The 18,686-nt window shown below is 40.8% G+C and overlaps 1 protein-coding gene across 3 annotated transcripts in view; it reads left to right on the top strand.

Annotated features, from left to right (window-relative positions):
• RPS6KA2 (ribosomal protein S6 kinase A2) overlaps window positions 1-14,166 on the top strand; it is a gene marked incomplete at both ends in the record, with an annotated part of 258,686 nt that extends 244,520 nt beyond the window's left edge. For all 3 annotated transcript variants that reach the window (XM_079550851.1, XM_079550852.1, XM_079550853.1), the window contains 7 exons: window positions 3,065-3,154; window positions 4,239-4,397; window positions 5,540-5,701; window positions 10,041-10,117; window positions 12,445-12,562; window positions 13,526-13,663; window positions 14,041-14,166. In XM_079550851.1, coding sequence (XP_079406977.1) covers window positions 3,065-3,154; window positions 4,239-4,397; window positions 5,540-5,701; window positions 10,041-10,117; window positions 12,445-12,562; window positions 13,526-13,663; window positions 14,041-14,166 — 870 coding nt within the window. The remainder of the gene's footprint in view (window positions 1-3,064; window positions 3,155-4,238; window positions 4,398-5,539; window positions 5,702-10,040; window positions 10,118-12,444; window positions 12,563-13,525; window positions 13,664-14,040) is intronic.
• Between the last annotated feature and the right edge of the window lie 4,520 nt (window positions 14,167-18,686).

Genomic DNA, 18,686 nt, shown 5'->3' on the forward strand with positions numbered 1-18,686 from the left:
AGAATGAGCAAGAGGAAGATCCATTAACAAAGTAGAAAGTGGAGTGGAAAGCAAAGTGCCTGGTTTGTGCCTGTTATGGTAGTAGTTTGCTGTGGATGAAAGCCTACTGGAAAGGAGATTGGGACCAACCCCATGGCAGCAGAGCCCTAGGAGATAGGAGGGGCTGGTGAGCATAGATCTCAGTTTGTTCCCAGGGGGAAGTTCAGCAGCTGCTGGACTTTGTGGTGCATCCCTCACCTTCTCTGACAATCAGGAGGTCTGCCTTAATGAACACTTCTCAAGTTACTGTAAAGGCTGCTTCATTTTCTTGGCACTGACGTACAGATGTGCACATGGATAAACATCACAAAGACTTTGGAACATCTCAGGCCTATGCCCCTTCGTGCTGACTATGGCTCCTACTCACACTGAAGCTCCTTCAAATAACCATCTGGGTAAATGAGAGTGGTCATTACCAAGAAGACAGGATCAGTGTCAGTCATTGAGATTTTTGTGTAGTGAGTAGTCTGAGCAACAATGGAGTGAGAGTGTCACATGCCTCGTTTCCTTGGCTGGATGGCACTCAGTGTTCTGGTTTTATGTGAATGTCACATAAGTGAAGTACATGTGTCATTTGAGTGACATCATTCCATTCCCACTAAAGCCTTCCCCTTTCTAGCCAATTGTAAAATGGTGAAGTGGTGGCAACCATCCTGACTGCATGGTGTCACAGGGCTGTGGAGAGAGCTGAGGGTCTGCCCCATGGGGGCTCTGCAGTGGTGGGTTGGGTTCTCTGAGCAGCTTGTCCATGTAGTCACAGCTTCTGCACATACTGAAGTAAAAGTTCTGTGTATTTAACAGGGCTGTTTTGAGATGAAAATTTATAAAGCATGTTGGGATTGAGAAGTATTGCATATTCTCTGCTGCTGTTGCCACTGAAACACTAGCAGACTGCTTCAGGTTATGAGTTTTATTTCAATAGCTAGGTCTAATTTTGGTTTGGATTTTTTTTTAGGCAATATGTACGTAGTTATATTCCTGCATTATTAATAGCTGCTTAAAGTTTTTCACAGCCCTAGATACCTTCTTTCACAGGAAAAACAATCCAGAATGTATCATTTGCTGCAGCACCATGGTGGTAACAGTGCTTCCCACAGTAGCAGTAATACTTGCTGTTCTGCTGGTTTGTAGGAGGCAGGTAGATCTTAACGAGCACACATTTATGTAACTCCATTAATTTGACAAGGGCTATATTACTTTGCTCCAGCCAAGAAAGTGGTCCCGAGTATCTTTTTATATGCTAGTTATTGGTTGAGTGGGACACATTCGGCCACTATAGTTTTATTTACGAGGGATTTCATTGGGTTTTTGAGAATGTCTGTAATGAACTAGAAGAACAACATTATTCTAAGGAGAAGTCTAGTAGGATTTTCTCCTCTCTGCTGTTGTTGGATTTTTACCTTCATTTATTCAAAGGTGGACAACTGCCGTTTCCCTGCATTAGCTCCCTGTTGCACTTGAACTTGTCACACTGCTGTTCGGGCAGAATGAAATCACTCATATGGCTTCAGATGCATATTGGAACCACAGGCAACCACCATCATCATTATCCGTACAAATGCGTGTCAATCATGAGGAATACAAAACCTCTGATGTATGCACTAATATGACTGATGCACTAAATTTTACATGTGTACTTAAATGTGAATCACCATAATTAAACAATGAGAATGCATGCAAAAACAGACAAGCATTTATCTCCATCAACAAAAGAGGTTTTTAAAAAGACATTTCCCTTCAAACAGCACTGAATCTGTGCTCTGTGCTGAGTTCTTACAAAGAGCTAATCACATTTAAGGTTGGAAGCCTTCACATCCAATAATGGAATTATGAATATCTTAATAATACCACCCATTATTCTTCTGTAAACCTATTATTAGAGTGCACTGCTGCTGTTTTCTAGAAATAAGAAATTCTTACCAAAATATTTCGCTCCTAATGAGTTCCTAGTAGAACAAATTTTTTGCTACTCCCTGTGAAGTTACATTTCAATTTTGAAGTGTATCTTCTTTGGGTTATTTTGCAGTTGTTTTTTTTTTGTTTGTAGTTATCACATGTGTAAAAGAAAATCACTAATCAGTTCTCTTGAGTGGGCAAGATTGGGAATTGATTGAGAATTTTTGGTGGATCTATGCTAAGTCCTTCCATCCCCTAGCTTTTACTGATAGTAGGGGTTACCATTACCCAGCTACAGGACCTTGCACTTGGCTTTGTTGAACCTCGTGAGGTTCTCGTGGTCCCACTGCTCAAGCCTGTCTAGGTCTCTCTGAACCTAGGCATTCCATCCCTCAGGTGTGTCAACTGCGCTACACAGCTTGGTATCATCTGCAAACTTGATGAAGGTGTATTCATGTCCCACTGTTGAAGTCACTGATGAAGATATTAAAGAGCATCAGTCCCAGAACTGCCCCCTAATGGACACCACTCATCACTGATCTCCATCCGGACACTGAGCCATTTACCTTCATTCTTTGGGTGCACTCTTGCAACCAGATCCTCATCCATCAAGCAGTCCACTTGTCAAATCCATATCTTTCCAATTTGGAGAGAAGGATTTTATGGGGGTTCATGTCAAAGGCCTTACTGAAGAGACAGACGACATCGGTGGCTCTTCCCTTGTCCATCAAGGCAATTATGCTATCATAGGCAGCCACTAGGTTGGTCAGGCAGGACTTGCCCTTGATGAAACTGTGCTGGTTATCTTGTTTCACAGCCCGGTCTTCCATGTGTCTTAGCACAGGAAAGTCTGTTCTGTGATTTTATCTAGCACAGAGTTGAGGCTGGCAAGTTAGTAATTTCTTGGGTCATTCTTTCTACCCTTCTTAAAAATTGGTGTGATACTGTCTTTTCTTCCAGTCATCAGGGACTTCGTCTGACAATCATGACTTTTCAAATATCATTTTTAGATTTTTGAGCTGGCCTTTACTAGAAAAATTATAAGTGAAATAATTTTAGATATTAAGTTTGGTTTTGCTCTTTATGCTACTAGCTGGTATTTTACCACTCAGTGCTTTATTTATTCCAGATAATTGACAAGAGCAAGAGAGACCCCTCTGAAGAAATAGAGATTCTCTTGCGATACGGACAGCATCCAAACATCATTACTCTTAAAGATGTGAGTACTCACTGAGCACTACAATATTAAATAATTTTCACTTTATGATCAGGCTCACCTCTTATCTGGAAAATTCTCTAATTTAAGTTTGGAGTTAAAACAAGACACATTGAAGTCAAGGAAAAAAAGATGGCATTAACGAATTATTGGCTAACAGATGGTAAAACAAGTCAGGTTGTACACTCTCCAAGTCTTGTCTAATCAACTGTGGAAAAAATCAAAGGTGCACCATGCTGGAGAACAACAAAATACACCTGGTTTTGCAGTACTTTCCGGTAATTTCCCAGCCAGTAACTCATTATGGTTCACACCTTACAGAAGTCTACATTTTCTGATCACATACCCCAAGAAAATCTCACCCAATTCCTAAATATTAAAGTGTCTTAAAACTGTGCAAAAGAGAAATTATATTCCTTTCCAAAAGCACTTGGCATTGATGACTGTAACACTATTATTTCAACCTAGATAAGGGATTATGACATGAAAATGGACATCTTCCAACTTAGACAAAGAAATGTCTTTTCCCCCTTTCAATTGACATTGAAAATAAGTACATGATACAGCTCGTGCCAATATACTCACCAGAACTGCAAATAAAAACTCTATGACATCATTGGAAGCTGGTCTTGGCCAACAGTATAATACAGCTCATTTAGCTGATCATGACTCAAAGGGAAATATTGGTATTTAAAATGGCAAACATTACTCTGTAAAACGGGAAAGAGAACATTACAGGGAAGGAAGCTTGGGTGAGAGCCAGGAGACATTTCAGGCTGTGTGAAGTTGTGCTGCTTTTAGCAGTTTGGTCTACTCTGCCGACATGATAGCAGATCAGCAAGGCTGAGTTTCTGCATGGACAAATCAACAAGTTGCTGCAGACACGAGAAAAAAGTGATGATGAAGTTGTTTTATGAAGTTGTCTTTTCTGATGTTAAGCATAACAAGCACATTTCCCATGCATTAGCTGACATTTTCTTCTTCCAACATCTTACGTTCAAGCCACTAGGCTGATTAAAGAGCAGATCTTCCCCAAGTTAGATGAAGCTTGAGTCCAAAATATATGTTTATTATATTACTCTCACAGGTCTATGATGATGGCAAATATGTGTACCTGGTGATGGAGTTGATGCGGGGAGGAGAGCTCCTGGACCGCATTCTTCAGCAGAAGTGTTTTTCAGAGCGAGAGGCCAGCGCTGTGCTGTGCACTATCACCAGGACTGTGGACTACCTGCACTCACAGGGGGTAAGCATTACTTTTTTGCTTCTCTGCAGAAACTTCTGTAAACTCCAACGTTTTGAAAAAGCACATGGTTGTGATTATCCTTCTCTAAAATACAAACGTACTTTTTTCCCCAAAAAACAGAGTTCAGTGAAGTTATGTTTCATTCTTTTTCCACATTTAGAATTGTATTTGAGATGTAAAAAAGGATTGTAGCCTTTCTAGCCATTTTGCATGTGAACTAGAGTACGTCAAATTGGTGTTTTCATCCCTGAACTATAATGATTTTCAGCTATCTTTCTGACATAGTAATTATTTACTGCTATTCCTTTCTGTTTATTGCTGTAATTATTGCAGTATCTTTTATCAGATTTTCCAATAGAACATCTGAGTCAGGTAGAAATCTATCTGAGACAGGTGGAAAAAATAAATGCTCAGCTTCCAAATTGAAGTGACAGTTTGAGCAGCTGATGCGAAAGTTTCCTGACATGCTGTTGAAGAGCTGATTTAAAGTCCAAGCTTCCTCTCCTTTTCCACTTTTCAAGGACAAACAGTTTGCATAACTGGTCAAATATTTGATTCTTTTTCCTTTCATGGTTAAAGCAAGCATATTTTGTGCTTGGACCAGTATGTATTCATGATAGTTTTCCAGTTGTATAATCAGTAAAAGTTGTTTCCCCAGCATAGAAATGCAGTACCTGTTGTAAAATATGCAGCATTGGTTGCCTACAGGGAAGATTTTTGTGAAAAATAGCCTTTCTTTTCGAATGTTAGCCACTTCTAAGTCACAAGAAGATGCTTTCCTCCAATGGCAGGATTTCACTGTGACCTTTCTAGCTGAATATTTCAGGGCTATCTGAGAGACCCTGACACCAGTGTGTTTGTACAGCAGCCCCTTTGACTGCCTTCAAGAAGGTTGCCCCTCCTTAGAACAGCTGGTTCCATCATATTTCAGCAGAGGTTGCAAAACATACTCAGTTTTGTTTTAACAGATTTTAAACTTTTTTTTTCTCCTTTATTTATCTGAGGTTTTCATGCAGCTTTTCTCCAAAACAGAAGCACCTTGGGTACAAGCTCTTGACTTACTCAAACAACAAACCAGACATGGCAGCCAATCCTGTGTGCTCCTCCTCTCCTTACTCATTATTCACTGCTTTCTCATTAAGGTGGTTCACCGAGATTTGAAGCCAAGTAATATCCTCTACATGGATGAGTCAGGAAACCCAGACTCCATCAGGATCTGTGACTTTGGCTTTGCCAAGCAACTGAGAGCAGAGAATGGGCTGCTCATGACTCCCTGCTACACCGCCAACTTTGTCGCCCCTGAGGTAGGATCACGTTTCAAAGCTGTGGCTGACACATATGGCATAGAAAGAAGTCTTCTGTCCCTCTCACCCTTTTCTCATTGCCTTTCAAAGAGGAGCAGGGCAGACACACAGCTACAGGAACTTTCACAGCTTTTATTACTAAGTTTCCTATTCCTGTCAGTCTTTTCGGGGAAGTTGCTTTTAATCTCAATATCAGGAGTAAGACCCAAAAGAAATACCCATGGATGAAATCTTCACAACAATGAAGTTGGTAGGAGCTTTGCAATGATTTCATTGGGACACTGAAACATCCCTCCTCCTGATCTTTTCAAGTTCAGGGGATGCAGGGACTAATAGTAAAGATAGGAAAATTGTATAAATCTCAAAACTCCTCTCTCCCAGGCCTTCCTGTCTGTCCTTATTCTCATTTTGGAAACAAGGAGTAAATTTCTTTGTGGCATCAAGTCTCTGGGCTTCTTATATCGTTTTTCTTACCATACCCTGCCCAGCTGCTCATGGAGAAACAGACTGATGCAAGTAATAACCCAGAACTGACCTGCCCTTTTCTGCTGAATTGCAATACGTTGAGGTTCTCATCACTACCAGAGCTAACAACAACTGTGTGAGGGAGGAGAAGGCTACTTTCCTATTCTTACAGATGTGAAAACAGAGACAAGCCAAATAAGCCCCACATCCAGGGAGTGGTAGTTCTGCATTGCCAGTGGGTGCTGCTCCTCTCTCTTTTTCTTCCTCATAACTGTCCTCCACCCAATGCTCTTCTGCATGGATGCAACTGAGAAGTGAAAAAAATGGGATGATCTTCCTGTACACGGTCTTTCCTTGATGCCACAAGATACAAGAATCCAGCACCAGAAGGAGAATTTGAGAGTATTATCAGGGGCAGTATAAATTCAAACAAATATTTTTCTTTTCAGTAAAAAAACCTTCCACTGCCAAAACAGATTGGGTTGTTATTTTATCATTGTCTGGATGTTTTTTCATTTTAGATACTGGAATGAGCTATATGAAATGTATTAAAATAAGTAACGAAAGATCTGTGGCACCCACAGATGTTTAATTTCAAAACAAAAAAATAATTGTGTTTGTAAGATTTAGAGCTCTGAGGTTTTCTCCAAGATACAATGTGATTAAAATAGGTGTATGTGGTTTTCCTGATGGGCTGTTTTGTTCAGTGTCTGTAATCACAAACGTCATCAGCCCAGTGCTGTTTCAGTTTAGCCTCTTCTGGTTTGAACCGAAGGCAGAACTCACACTCCCGGTTTGTGATGAACAAGACAAGTCCAACTAAAAAGCAGGAAATGTCTGAGATTAACTGAAATGTTACTGGAACTGCCAGAGAGCTTACATAGAGGCCTCACTACTTACATTTTACTTGTGATATAATGCTGCCCTCCAGCCTGGACCTGGCTTCTGCATTTTCTGTGCCCCACTGCAGCATCTGCAATATGCAAAGAAGGCAGGAAGTCAGACCGAATGATGACACAGAAGGATAGCAGCAGAGGGCTGATGACATATTTGCTACTTGAGTCTAGCTTTATTGTTGGAAACATTTAGTTTGTAGTTTGGATGAGAATATTGGAGAAGTTGAAAATTCTCAGAAAGAAAGAAGCACTCTGCCACCTAGCGTGAGCAATGTTGTTTGCAGAGAGTGAACAGCGAGTGAACAGCCTACTGAGCCCCGGCATAGCCCTTGCACAAACTAAAAGGACTTCATTCCGCAGATTTCTTCCAAAATCTTTGAACTCCTTTTTTTTTTTTTTCATTAAAAATTATAAGATTATTGTCTTTCATGCCCATACGTATCCCTGTCTTTGACACAGCTGAGAAAGGCTGTATTTATAACACTGTTAATTCAGTAAATCAAAATGCATAGAAATAGGAGGAATTTAGAGAAGTATCTGAGTCACTGTCACAACTGAATGAATCGAGCTGAAGTTTGGTTCTGGGCACCACAACATTCTGCCATGTGTGGAGCTAAAAAGCAGCTCATGAATGTATTTCAGATCCCACCAAATTCTTTAGGTGACCTAGACCCTAAATTCTCCAGCAGTCTACCAGAGAATCATAGAATCACAGAACAGCTTGGGTTGGAGAGGACTTTAAAGATCTAGCTCTAGCCTTCTGCTGTGGGCAGGGCTGCTACCCACCGTATCAGGTTGCCCAGGGCCCCATCCAACCTGGACTTTAACACCTACAGAGATGGGGCATCCACAATCACTCTGGGAAACCTGTTCAAGTGCCTCACCACCCTCTGAGTAAAAAATTTCTTCCTAACATCTAACCTAAATCTACCCTCTTTTAGTTTGAAGCCATTCCCCCTTGTCCTTTCACAATCAGACCGTGAAAAAGGTCCGTCCCCCTCCTGCTTATAAGCTCCCTTCAAGTACTGGAAGACCACAGTGAGTTCTCTCCAGAGGATTCTCTTAGAACCGGAGCCTTGTTAGTGAGCAGAAACTTTTGCAAAGCTCTTTCATTAAGCTTAGATTTCTTGCTTTCACTTAGATTTGTTTCTAGGATACAAGTTATTGTTCAATGATCTCCCCCCTCCTGCCCTCATAAAGCCCCATTTTGGTCAAAATTTCCAGCACTTGCTCCTGCCAGCTTCATTTTCTTCCTTTTACAACAGTTGCAAAAGTCAGCTAGAGACATTTTAGAAAAGCAATGTCACCACTAACTAACTGTCTGCTATTGTTATCCATGGAGTGATGTTGCTGCAGGTGAGAAGTATCTGCCACCAAAGCTTTCTTAGGAAATGGAACAGAGTCATGTCCCTGTTGTCTTGCAGAGTTGTTGCAAATTGAATGATAGCAATAGCTATCAGCAACTCCCGGCCATCATTTTGGGGCTGTGTGAATACTTGCTTAATAGCCTACTTCTCTAAATTTCATCACTACCTAATTTTTCTGTCATTTGTATTTGACTCTATTGTCCTTTTGTTATTTGAGAAAGACAGTGATGGCAATGAAAATCTAACTGCTTAAGAAGCAACAAGAATGCCTACACCAAGGGATAAATGTTGGGTATTCAGTCTCACATACGAAGCAAGAAGCAACTGAGCTTGACAAATAGAAAAGATTGTTTTTTTTTTTCCCATAAATTCTAACATAGTAGAGGAGCAATGAATGCACAAACTAAAGCCATAGGAACAATTAAAACAGCCTGAGAGTACACATGAAGCACAGGAGAGAAAGGTAGAAGCAGGATTTTTACCAGCTTTGTCACAGGAGAAAGTGTGCTTTTTCTCCATATTATATCAGTGTGGCAAATGTTCTAGCAGCATGGCAGATGGCTGCTTTACCACTCATCATTTGTAAAATTTGTCAAGGCAACATTTTCTGAAACTGAAAATAATTCTGAAAAACTGAAAATAATAATAATAATAATAATAACAATAATAATAATAATGCATCTGATCCACCAGAAGGGAACTAAAATCTTCTTGTGTGTCAGAACTTAGTTAAGTAAACAGAACGGTTGTTTGCATTTATGAACAAAGAAGATCTGGAGGTGGCTCATGAGTCTTTCTGAGCCAAAGAGAAACACAGCTCCTCCCCTGATCGCAGCAGTGCTTGTCAGTTGTTGGCTTTACTTTCACTTGGACCTGCAGGGACTCAAACATATATTTCTTCTGTTATGCATTTGCATAGATTAAATCCATATTACATCCTTGCTGGTCTAACTGTCCATCCTGTACCAATCCTGAACCTTCTCAGATCTCTGCTGAGTATCATGAAATTTGCTTTCTCTATGTGGAAAAGTTTTTACACATTAGTGTGAATCCCCATCTAAATGCTGCCACTTTGCTTACACTAGAAGTAAGATAAACCTTTTAGCTTTCTTTGCAGTTGTAATGTATCTGTATGAGTATGACATAAAATATGAATTAGTGAACATCCAGTTGCTGTATTAGATCCAAACAAAATTAAGACATGCTTCCACTGTCAGTCAGCCCTATGCTTGATTCATCCACAGTGTACTTGGTGACCTTCCTGATCGGAGGATACATTTAAGAGTATTTAGAGCTTTCTTCAAGAAATTTTAAAACGCTGAAAAAAGTAGAGAGGGTTGCTCTGCTTTGATGTTGAAGGCCAACACACCACCTCCAGCTCAGTCCCTGTAAAGATGGACCTGCACACTGACCAACCAACCCTGGCCTGTGCCCCTCTGTGCTGCTGCCAACAGCTGGCTCCTGAGCAGACACCTCTTCAAGCCAGGTGTTAGGGCAAGCCCTGGAAATATTGCCTGAAACAACCTTTGATCAATGCTTTTTGAAACACAGAAGCAAAAATTCAGGAATCAGATTAACTTGTATTTTTTCACCCATCTTTTCTTCACACAGGTCCTTAAACGCCAAGGTTACGATGCAGCCTGTGACATCTGGAGCTTGGGGATCCTGTTGTACACCATGCTGGCAGGGTAAGATGAGAGGTTTTCCTCCAGTGGGTATTCTTTAGCAGTGATTAAGCCAGAAAGGAGTCTAAGATAGAGACAGCAAAATGCCTGGCCTATTCCAGGAGATATTTTCAGTTGTAAGAGGCAAGAAAACAGATGCTGAGACCTAGAATTCGAACAAATTTTTCCAAAACATGTGAATATCTTTGACACTTTACAAGCCGCTTAGGGTTTTAATATCCTGGGCCTGTAAATGTTCACTGAGACTTTGAGTCCTAAAAGGTTCACTGACCGCTTAAGTAGTGTGAAAGTGTTGCACTGGGAGAGCAGTGTTGGAGTATATGCCAGATCATGGCCACCTTACACATAAGAGGAGATTTATTTGTGTCTATTAATACATGTATTCTCTTCAGCTTCATTCTTCTCCTATGGTTGTTGTTGTTGAGGTATCTGAGCAATTTAAAAGGCTAAAAAAAAGAAGCAACAACAAAACCTCATTTTCAGATGCTATTCAAAAAAATATGCTGCAGAAAAGGCAAAGTAAATAGACCAGCAAGGACAGGAACAGGCAGCAGGATATTCTTGGGGGGTATTTGGATTAGGAAACCTACTAATGGATTGGCTAAGTATTGATGCAAAAAGACTGAGAGAAAGAGTGAAATAAGCAGTGTGGGATAAGAATAAGGTGTGCTGGAGTGAATAGGAAACACTGTGTGCAAATCCAATCTGGATTTGTTAAGCCCCCAACTTCATTTCTCTTGCTGGCTGCAGGCTATGACATGTGCATATATATCCTATTTATCGGTGTATTTATCCAGTGACCGCTCACAGCAATTTAGTTCTACTTCATGATCATTCAGCTGTGGCAAGAAACTTGTATTCCTAAGTTCATGCAGAAAACAAACAGATCCTGTCACTGTGTTATTTGTGTCACTTGCTTTGTGAACTATAGAAGATGTGCCAGGAGTTCCTGCCCTATTTCAATCCTGAGTACAGTTGTGCTCAACATTATCTGAAATATAATGGGGCTGTCTCAGCTAAAAACAGGACAATACATTCAAAATGTTTTGTTTTAAAATGTCACTCTTAAAAAAAATACATCGAAAAGGAGTTTGGTAGCTCTGCATGTGGCAGGAGGGTTGGAGCTTGATGATCCTTGATGTCCCTACCAACCTAAGCCATTCTTTGATTCTATGATTCTAAATTTATTTGAATCTGAAATACAGATCACACAGTTGAGGTGTCACCACTGTATTGTGAATGCTTTTGTCTTCCTTACCAGAGGAAAGCAGTAGGAGCTGACTATTATTTGCACCCATGATGTTATCCTCTTCCCAGCGTTTCTATGAGCAGAGAGGGCTCAGACATGAAGTGAAGGGCCGGAGCACAGGTCTGGGATACTATTAATGCCAAGAGTGGAGTTTCAGCCAGTCCTGAACTCTCAGTGTGTCCCTTTGATGGGAATAGAATAACAGCCTGTATGTTTCTGGGCTGAATTTCTGTGAAATCTGAAACACTGGTGGAAATGACAAAATACAGCATGAGAAATTGGATGTGCTTTTACAAAACAAGGGGATAAGAAACTGAGGCCAAATCCCAGTATCTGTTTAACAGCAGAAGAAACAAACTGATGTATATCCACGACAGCAAAGACAGACGGAAGAGAAGGTATACAAATCCCAGATACCCCTTCTTCTGAAAGTAGACAGCTGTTTAAAATCACAGAATAAATTTTGGCCTGGTATGTTTTAGTCAGCTGCAAAATCTTGTCATTCATCACTTGTCAGTCTGTGCAGAAAAAATATCTGGGCCCGGTGGCACTGATTTTGTAAAGCTGAGTATGTTTTACTATTGATTTCTGACTGGCTAGATCAGGAAGTTTTTAAATCAGCTATTGCATGAAATTTGTTTTGTCCAGCAATCTTGTGTGTTATGATTAACAAAGGACTGTAGAATAGATTGCAAAGATTTTTTTTTTCTTTTTGATTTCAGAAATTATTTTTTCTTCTTCATTCTTTTTACATTTTATTCCCATTATGAAGGTTCCTCTATCAAGAATAAAGCAAAGTCAAAATGAATACAGAAAAAGTAAAAGCATGTGTTATTTTATAAAAGTATATTGCCTTCAATAAAACTGAGAACATAATAGGAATTTTATATTAAAAAAATGTAATGTCTTTCCTCTGCAAAACATCTTAATGTGAGGAAACAGTGCACTGCATATTTTGAGTGAAAATGAAGCAATCGTGTCTGCAGTTCAGTCTGGAAGAAAATCCCTGTTGAAATCTATGGTGTTTATCACTAGATCCTAGAAGTCAAATACCTGCAAATTAAACTTTTATTTTTAATAGGTTCACTCCTTTTGCAAATGGGCCAGATGACACCCCAGAGGAGATTCTGGCCAGGATCGGCAGTGGCAAATACGCACTTACTGGAGGAAACTGGGATTCAGTATCAGATACTGCAAAGGTCAGTGGACGCTTCCTTAATTTTTTTCCTATCCTCTTAAATGGACTGGCAGCCTGCAGTTGTATCCAACTTAGAGAGGGTCAGAAGGGTTATTTCTCAGTGCCCTGTGGAATAAGAGCTTGCTTATTTATGTTCATACCACTCTGCGCAAAATAGTGTTTGGAATTTTAGTAGTTATTTTAGTTAAAATAAGGTGTAACACAGCACCTTCAATTGTGAATACTCTCAAATCAGCATGCAGCTCTTTTGTCACGCAATTGAACTGTGAGTAGAAGTGCAGGGTAGTCAGTGCCATGAATTCATGGTCTATATGTGAGTCACATAAGATTGAGCAGGCAGTTTTTAAACTAGCATTTTTAACTCCTGTACTGTCTGCAGTTGAGGCCACACATCTATCACAAAGCCTGGAAATCCCAGGATCTGGAATTCAAACTGGTGCTGAGACTTTTGGGTGTGAATCTATGCACTAGTCTGTGAGATAGGTGCATGGGCAGGAAAGCTGTTGAGCTTCCAGTTGTCTGGCATTAATTAGAAAGTTTGACACAGTTTATGTATTACTCCAGATTTCACTTTTACCAACTGGCATTATGGAATGGAAAAACAATGATATATTCAATCACAAAACTGCAATTAATTCTAGTAACTTGCTTGGATGTCTCCAGATGGCATCCTCTCTAGACAGAGTTTATCACCTTTATGTAGTCACCGTAATTATTAACACTCAGTAAGCTGAATACCTTCCACATTATCTTTCAGTTGTATTATCATTCGAGAATTGGATGTTGCACCTGAACATTTTGAAGATGAGACTTTTTATTTAAAAAATATACAGCATTTCTAAAATGCAGACTCCTCTCACTTGTACAGGCTGGTGATGACTGTGTCATTGAGAAGATCTTACTAAATCCTGTGCTGTTATTAATTACTTTTTTCCTCTTACTGTTTTCTTCCTTTTGAACCTAGGATATTGTGTCTAAGATGCTTCACGTAGACCCTCATCAGCGTCTCACAGCAGTTCAAGTGTTGAGACATCCATGGATAGTGAACAGGGAATATCTGTCTCAAAATCAACTTAGCAGACAGGATGTTCATCTGGTGAAGGTATGTCCTACACTCCTAGCTATCCCTTTCTGGCAGAAAGAGCTGGGATTTTTGTAAATATTCTAGAAAAAGGGAGAGGAATTGGGAAAAGTTTGCCACAGAGGCGAAATTTAATATGGCACTGTACTAAAAGTAAAGCTTTTTGACTCATTACCTGCTTGATATTGTTAACCTTCAGCTGTGTTACAATGAACTCTGTCTATGTACTGCTGCCTACTGCTTTGAATCAGGCGCTACATCTGTCTGTCAGCCAGCAATCATTGTTATCACTTAATGGAAATTGGGCCTGCACCCAGGGGATTGGACTGGGAAAGAGAGGGAAGAAGCATCTAAGAAATGAATTTTAGCTCAATGTTTTCTCTTTTTCTATTGTACAGGGTGCAATGGCAGCCACTTACTTTGCTTTAAACCGAACACCTCAGGCACCAAGGCTGGAGCCTGTATTGTCCTCCAATCTGGCTCAGCGGAGGGGCATGAAAAGACTTACCTCAACCAGATTGTAGCAGTAGCCCCACAAGGTCTCCTTGGAAACCCACAGTTTATTATTTGAGAGATTCATCTTTAGTTGGTTAGTATAACTTTTCTGGACACCTTGCACATGAAATCACCGGAACTAGCAGAAGTCCAGCATAAGGCAAAATCTACCTTTCCTCCATCATTTCTTTTACATTCCAGCCAGAATCCTGAGTTTAACAACTTCACAAAGATGTGCCAATTTTGCTAGTAGCTCTGTTTCCTTACTGAGGTAAAGCCAAATAAAGTAGACACGCTCCATCCATCCCTCCCTAGAAGAGTCTTTAAGATGTTCTGCAGGAACATAGTTTTCACTGTTTTTTTCTCAAGAAAAGCACTTTTTGTAAAGAAGATGCAGTCAGATTTGAATGTTCTCAGCAGTTCCCACAAGCATCACGATGAAGTGCTCGGCTGGTCGCCTACTGGTCTCCACTCACCCCAGGAGGACTGAAGGCTGCAGAGATACATGGATAATACCTTACTGGAAATTAATGCTATACAGCATGAAGGAGAGCAAGCTGTCTGTGGTGGAAACACCTTCTGATTTCAAGAAATCTTTTGCACTTTGCCCCTGCCCTGTCTGGAACAATGTCAGCAGCGCTCGAGGAGAAGTGCACGCTGTGAGCTTGACTTTGACAGAGGTCTGGTCCTCTGAGAGCAGAAAGTCTCTGAGAAACATAGTCCTCCAAGAGGGCTATTGAGTCCCATGGGTCTGTGGGAAAGCATTTGTCTAAAGTAGTGGAGCCTATGGATGAGAGGTGACAAAGGTGTCTGGTCTCAGCTCATAAGAAGGCCGTCTGCCTCTGGACGCAGGCAAGGTCACCGCCACCACTGGGGAGTGCCCGTTTCTGAAGGGCCCAGCCAACTCTGTCACAAGCTTTAACCATAATAAATCAGGAGGAGAGACAGGAGGATGCTGTGCTTTTATATTTATATAAATATATATACATCTATATTTATATATATATAAAAAAAAAATCTGTACCCTACTGCCTGGATTATTCAAGTTCAGGGAAATAAAACTTGGTTGAGAAGGTCTCAGCAAAGTGGACCTTTTTCCTCATTCCCTGAGCTATCTTTTTTATTGTTTTTCTTACCCACTGTGGCATATGGTGATCACGAGCTGCCCAGGATTCTTCTTTATAATGCTTTTGTTTTGTTTTCTGAGTGAATTTTGTCACCTCAGATGCTTTGTGGGGAGAAGCTAATGTGCTATATTGAGTTTTTGTCTATTTTGAAGGGAGAAAAACAAAACAAGACAAAACATTAACATGGAGCTTTGTGTGCTAGAGGTGGCAATTGCCTGGCTGGGTAGTGCTGCACTATGGTGCCATGTGAAATTACCAGGTCATGGCATCAGTGTTCAGGGGGACGATGAGTTGCATTTGCTAAAGCAAATGCTTCCTAAAACTATTTGTGTTCCAGTGTTAACTGAACTTTGTTTGTTTGCATTAGCCTATTTTTAAATTTAAATTTATTCTTAATAATTTAAACCAATATTTAATGTCCAGGTTTATGTGCTGTGCACACAGGAATGCTGCAAAGCAGCTCCTCTTGAAGGCCTTCTCTTTTCTAGAATAAACAATGCTGTGAAACTTCACACAGAGGATGAATTGGCTTGAATTGCTGTGTGGGAACATGCATAGGTGTGGCTACGTTTATTTACAAAGCAGCAGAGAATAATTTGCTTAATTCTCTACTCTGGCTAAGCTGTGCTCAATATTAGCTATTTGCTGCTTTTACACTTTTCATTGGAAGTTAATTAAGTCTCATACATTTCTGCTGTCAGAGATGTCTTGACTGATGCAGAGATGTGCCAGCCAACTCCCTGGATGTGACTTCTGTCTGCAGGAAGGCAAGGTGGCATGGGGATGCTGAGGGCATCTGGAGGGAGGGCTGGATTTTCTGGTGTCTCAATTGATTTGAATTGTTTCAACGAAATGTCTTTTTAACATGTCATTGTACATAGGCAGAAAGAGTGCTGTAAATATTAGGTACAGTTTTGTCTCCACTAGAAATTTCCTGGCATCTTTCTCCCCTTGTTTCAGTTTGGATTCTCCTCACAGTCATTGGAAACAGTCTGATCCCTTGTTGATGTACTCAGTCTTAATTTTTCAAGCTTTTTCTTTTTCCATCTGATTATGTTGTAGGCCAAGCTTACAAGATGCTGCTCTTCCAGGAGTTCAATAGTTTGAATTTCTTCCTGGCTGAGCTCTTGATAGCCCAGCAGTTATCACCCTATTAACCATACAAGGTTGGGGCCATATACAGAATGCTACATTTTGATGCTCATTAATTATTTTCATTTATAAGCCCATAAATTACATACAATGGTATTTGAATATCAAGATTTTGTTGCCATTGTGTCCAGATGTATACCTGTGTGTGCGTATCAAAAACATGCAGTCCCAGCTTATCCAAGTGAGAATGTCAGCATAGTCAGCAAAGCAAGTGCTTTGCATCTGAGCAGGCAGGGGATGGCAGCAAGGCAGCAAGGCACCAGCTCTGCTGTGACATGTACTGGCATGGGGCAGTAGAGCCCTCCACTGAGGTGGGTGCAGGCAGTGGGCTTTTTAGACAAGCAGCTTACCCATGCCAGATTGTGCATGCAAAGGTGGGAGGCAAATCCTGGCTTCAAGAAGCGTGCCACAAGTTTGCGTAAAATGCCAGTAACCAGAAGGTGTATGCTTTCAGATGATGCGCTGTGGGGAGATGGTCCTGATTATGTGTATTTTTGCCACTGTGGAGATTATAAAGAAGAAATCCTGAGGTTTGTTATGAAATCATCAGTTTTCACAGAGAGAATTCCTGATTTTGTAGAGCAATCCCTAATAGGACGAAGGCAGACAAACATGGAAGACAATGCAGATTATTGTAGCAGAAAAAGAGGTATCTAAGCTTCCACACAAAAATGATTTTCATTCAGGTCTGTTGAAGCTGTATCTATGGAATTTTGTAGCAAAATGTGCCATAGCAAACAATCGGAAGCAAAATTCCCTTGGAGAACATCTGTGTACTGCTCCTTTAAGCAAGAGCCAAGGGAGGTCCTGGCATCTAAATCCTAAAAGATGCACAATTAGGCCAACAAGCTTAGATATCCTTTAGATTAAAATAAAAAGGCTTAAAATAATGCTGATAAGATGTTTTAGTACAGTTTGTAACAAAGGAAAATGTGTAAGCCCATTTCCACCTATCCATTTGAAGCACACATCCAAACCCCCTAGAGGTATGTGCTCCCTGCCCTGGCCTCACCCAGGCACTGCCCCCACAGCAGGCACAAGGAAAGTTCTGAAAGTAAAAACTTGAGTAATGTTACTCAGAAAGTGAAGATAATAAATGTGTACGTAACTGAAATTCTCAGCATTTAGGCGAGCACTGGGTAGAAGCCTGTGCAGAATGAGAATGCTGCAGAACAAGTAAAGTCCTACTAGTTCCCAGAGCCAAATTTTAGCTACAAGCTATCTGTGAGATTGGGAAGGCTAGACCGTGCATTCCTGCATGCACGTGAGTGACAGTGTGCTCAGGACAGATAGCAAACGAGGCATCTGACTGTGTATGCAAATGTTGGCTGGCATGGGTAAATGTTCTGCAGCCTGAAGTTCAGAATGTAAAAATGGGGCGTTCTGCATCACCCTGTGCTGTGTGTTAACTATGGTGGTGTTCAACTGTACAACCACAATTCTTGCCTACGTATATACAGTTGTAGATTCTGCTTGTGCAGAAAGTGTTGCCTAAATGGATGTGATGCTTATAATTTTTAGAGAAAATGGAGGAAAGGCAAATGGGGATAATGCATGCTTTTTTGGATGAAGTGGAATTTTGAAAGGGAAAATTGAAAACAGGCCTCTGGAAGTGCAGAAATTGAAGACTAGTTGCTAAAAGATTGTTTCTGATTGTTCTTTGTAGCCAAATTGCCCCTCCTTACTGTTGTATCAGTACTTGTTCTCTAGGCAGCTCAGGTGAGATCCGAGGCCAGCCGGGAGCAGTATCCTGATGGTGAAGTGGGACCACTGGCTAACCAGGGGCTACCTGAGGCAGTACCAGGCAAAACTGACAAAACACGGACCGTGATTTAGGAGTTTGTTTACAGGCTCCACGTTCATGTTTACAATAACTTCTGAAGCTCGTGCTTTTTTATGTTTCCTGTATGAGAAGGGCAGCTGGTTACAGATATTTATCGTGTTTACCAGCATTTCCGAATAGATTTTTTTATAATACATGGTTTTATGAAGTGTAATATTTTTATAGCAGATTGATGATCTTTGGACTTTCTATATTGTTACACACAACTGCTTCAAACAAGCTCTTTGCTCCCCTTTCTCTCTCTACTGTGTTCAGTGCTGTTATGCTGCTATGCTGCTGGCTTCAGCTCCTGCTCCCACAAGCTGACAGTGTCGTGAAGCCACACAAACTGACTGCAAAAAGCTGTGAGCAGATGGGAGGGTGGGCAGCGTGCTGGGACTGGCTGAAGAGCTGAGCTGAAGCAGGGTGAGGGCTGGCTATGGGGAGA

Source organism: Tetrao urogallus (assembly GCF_951394365.1).
Source record: "Tetrao urogallus genome assembly, chromosome: 2".
Classification (NCBI taxonomy): Eukaryota; Metazoa; Chordata; class Aves; order Galliformes; family Phasianidae; genus Tetrao; species Tetrao urogallus.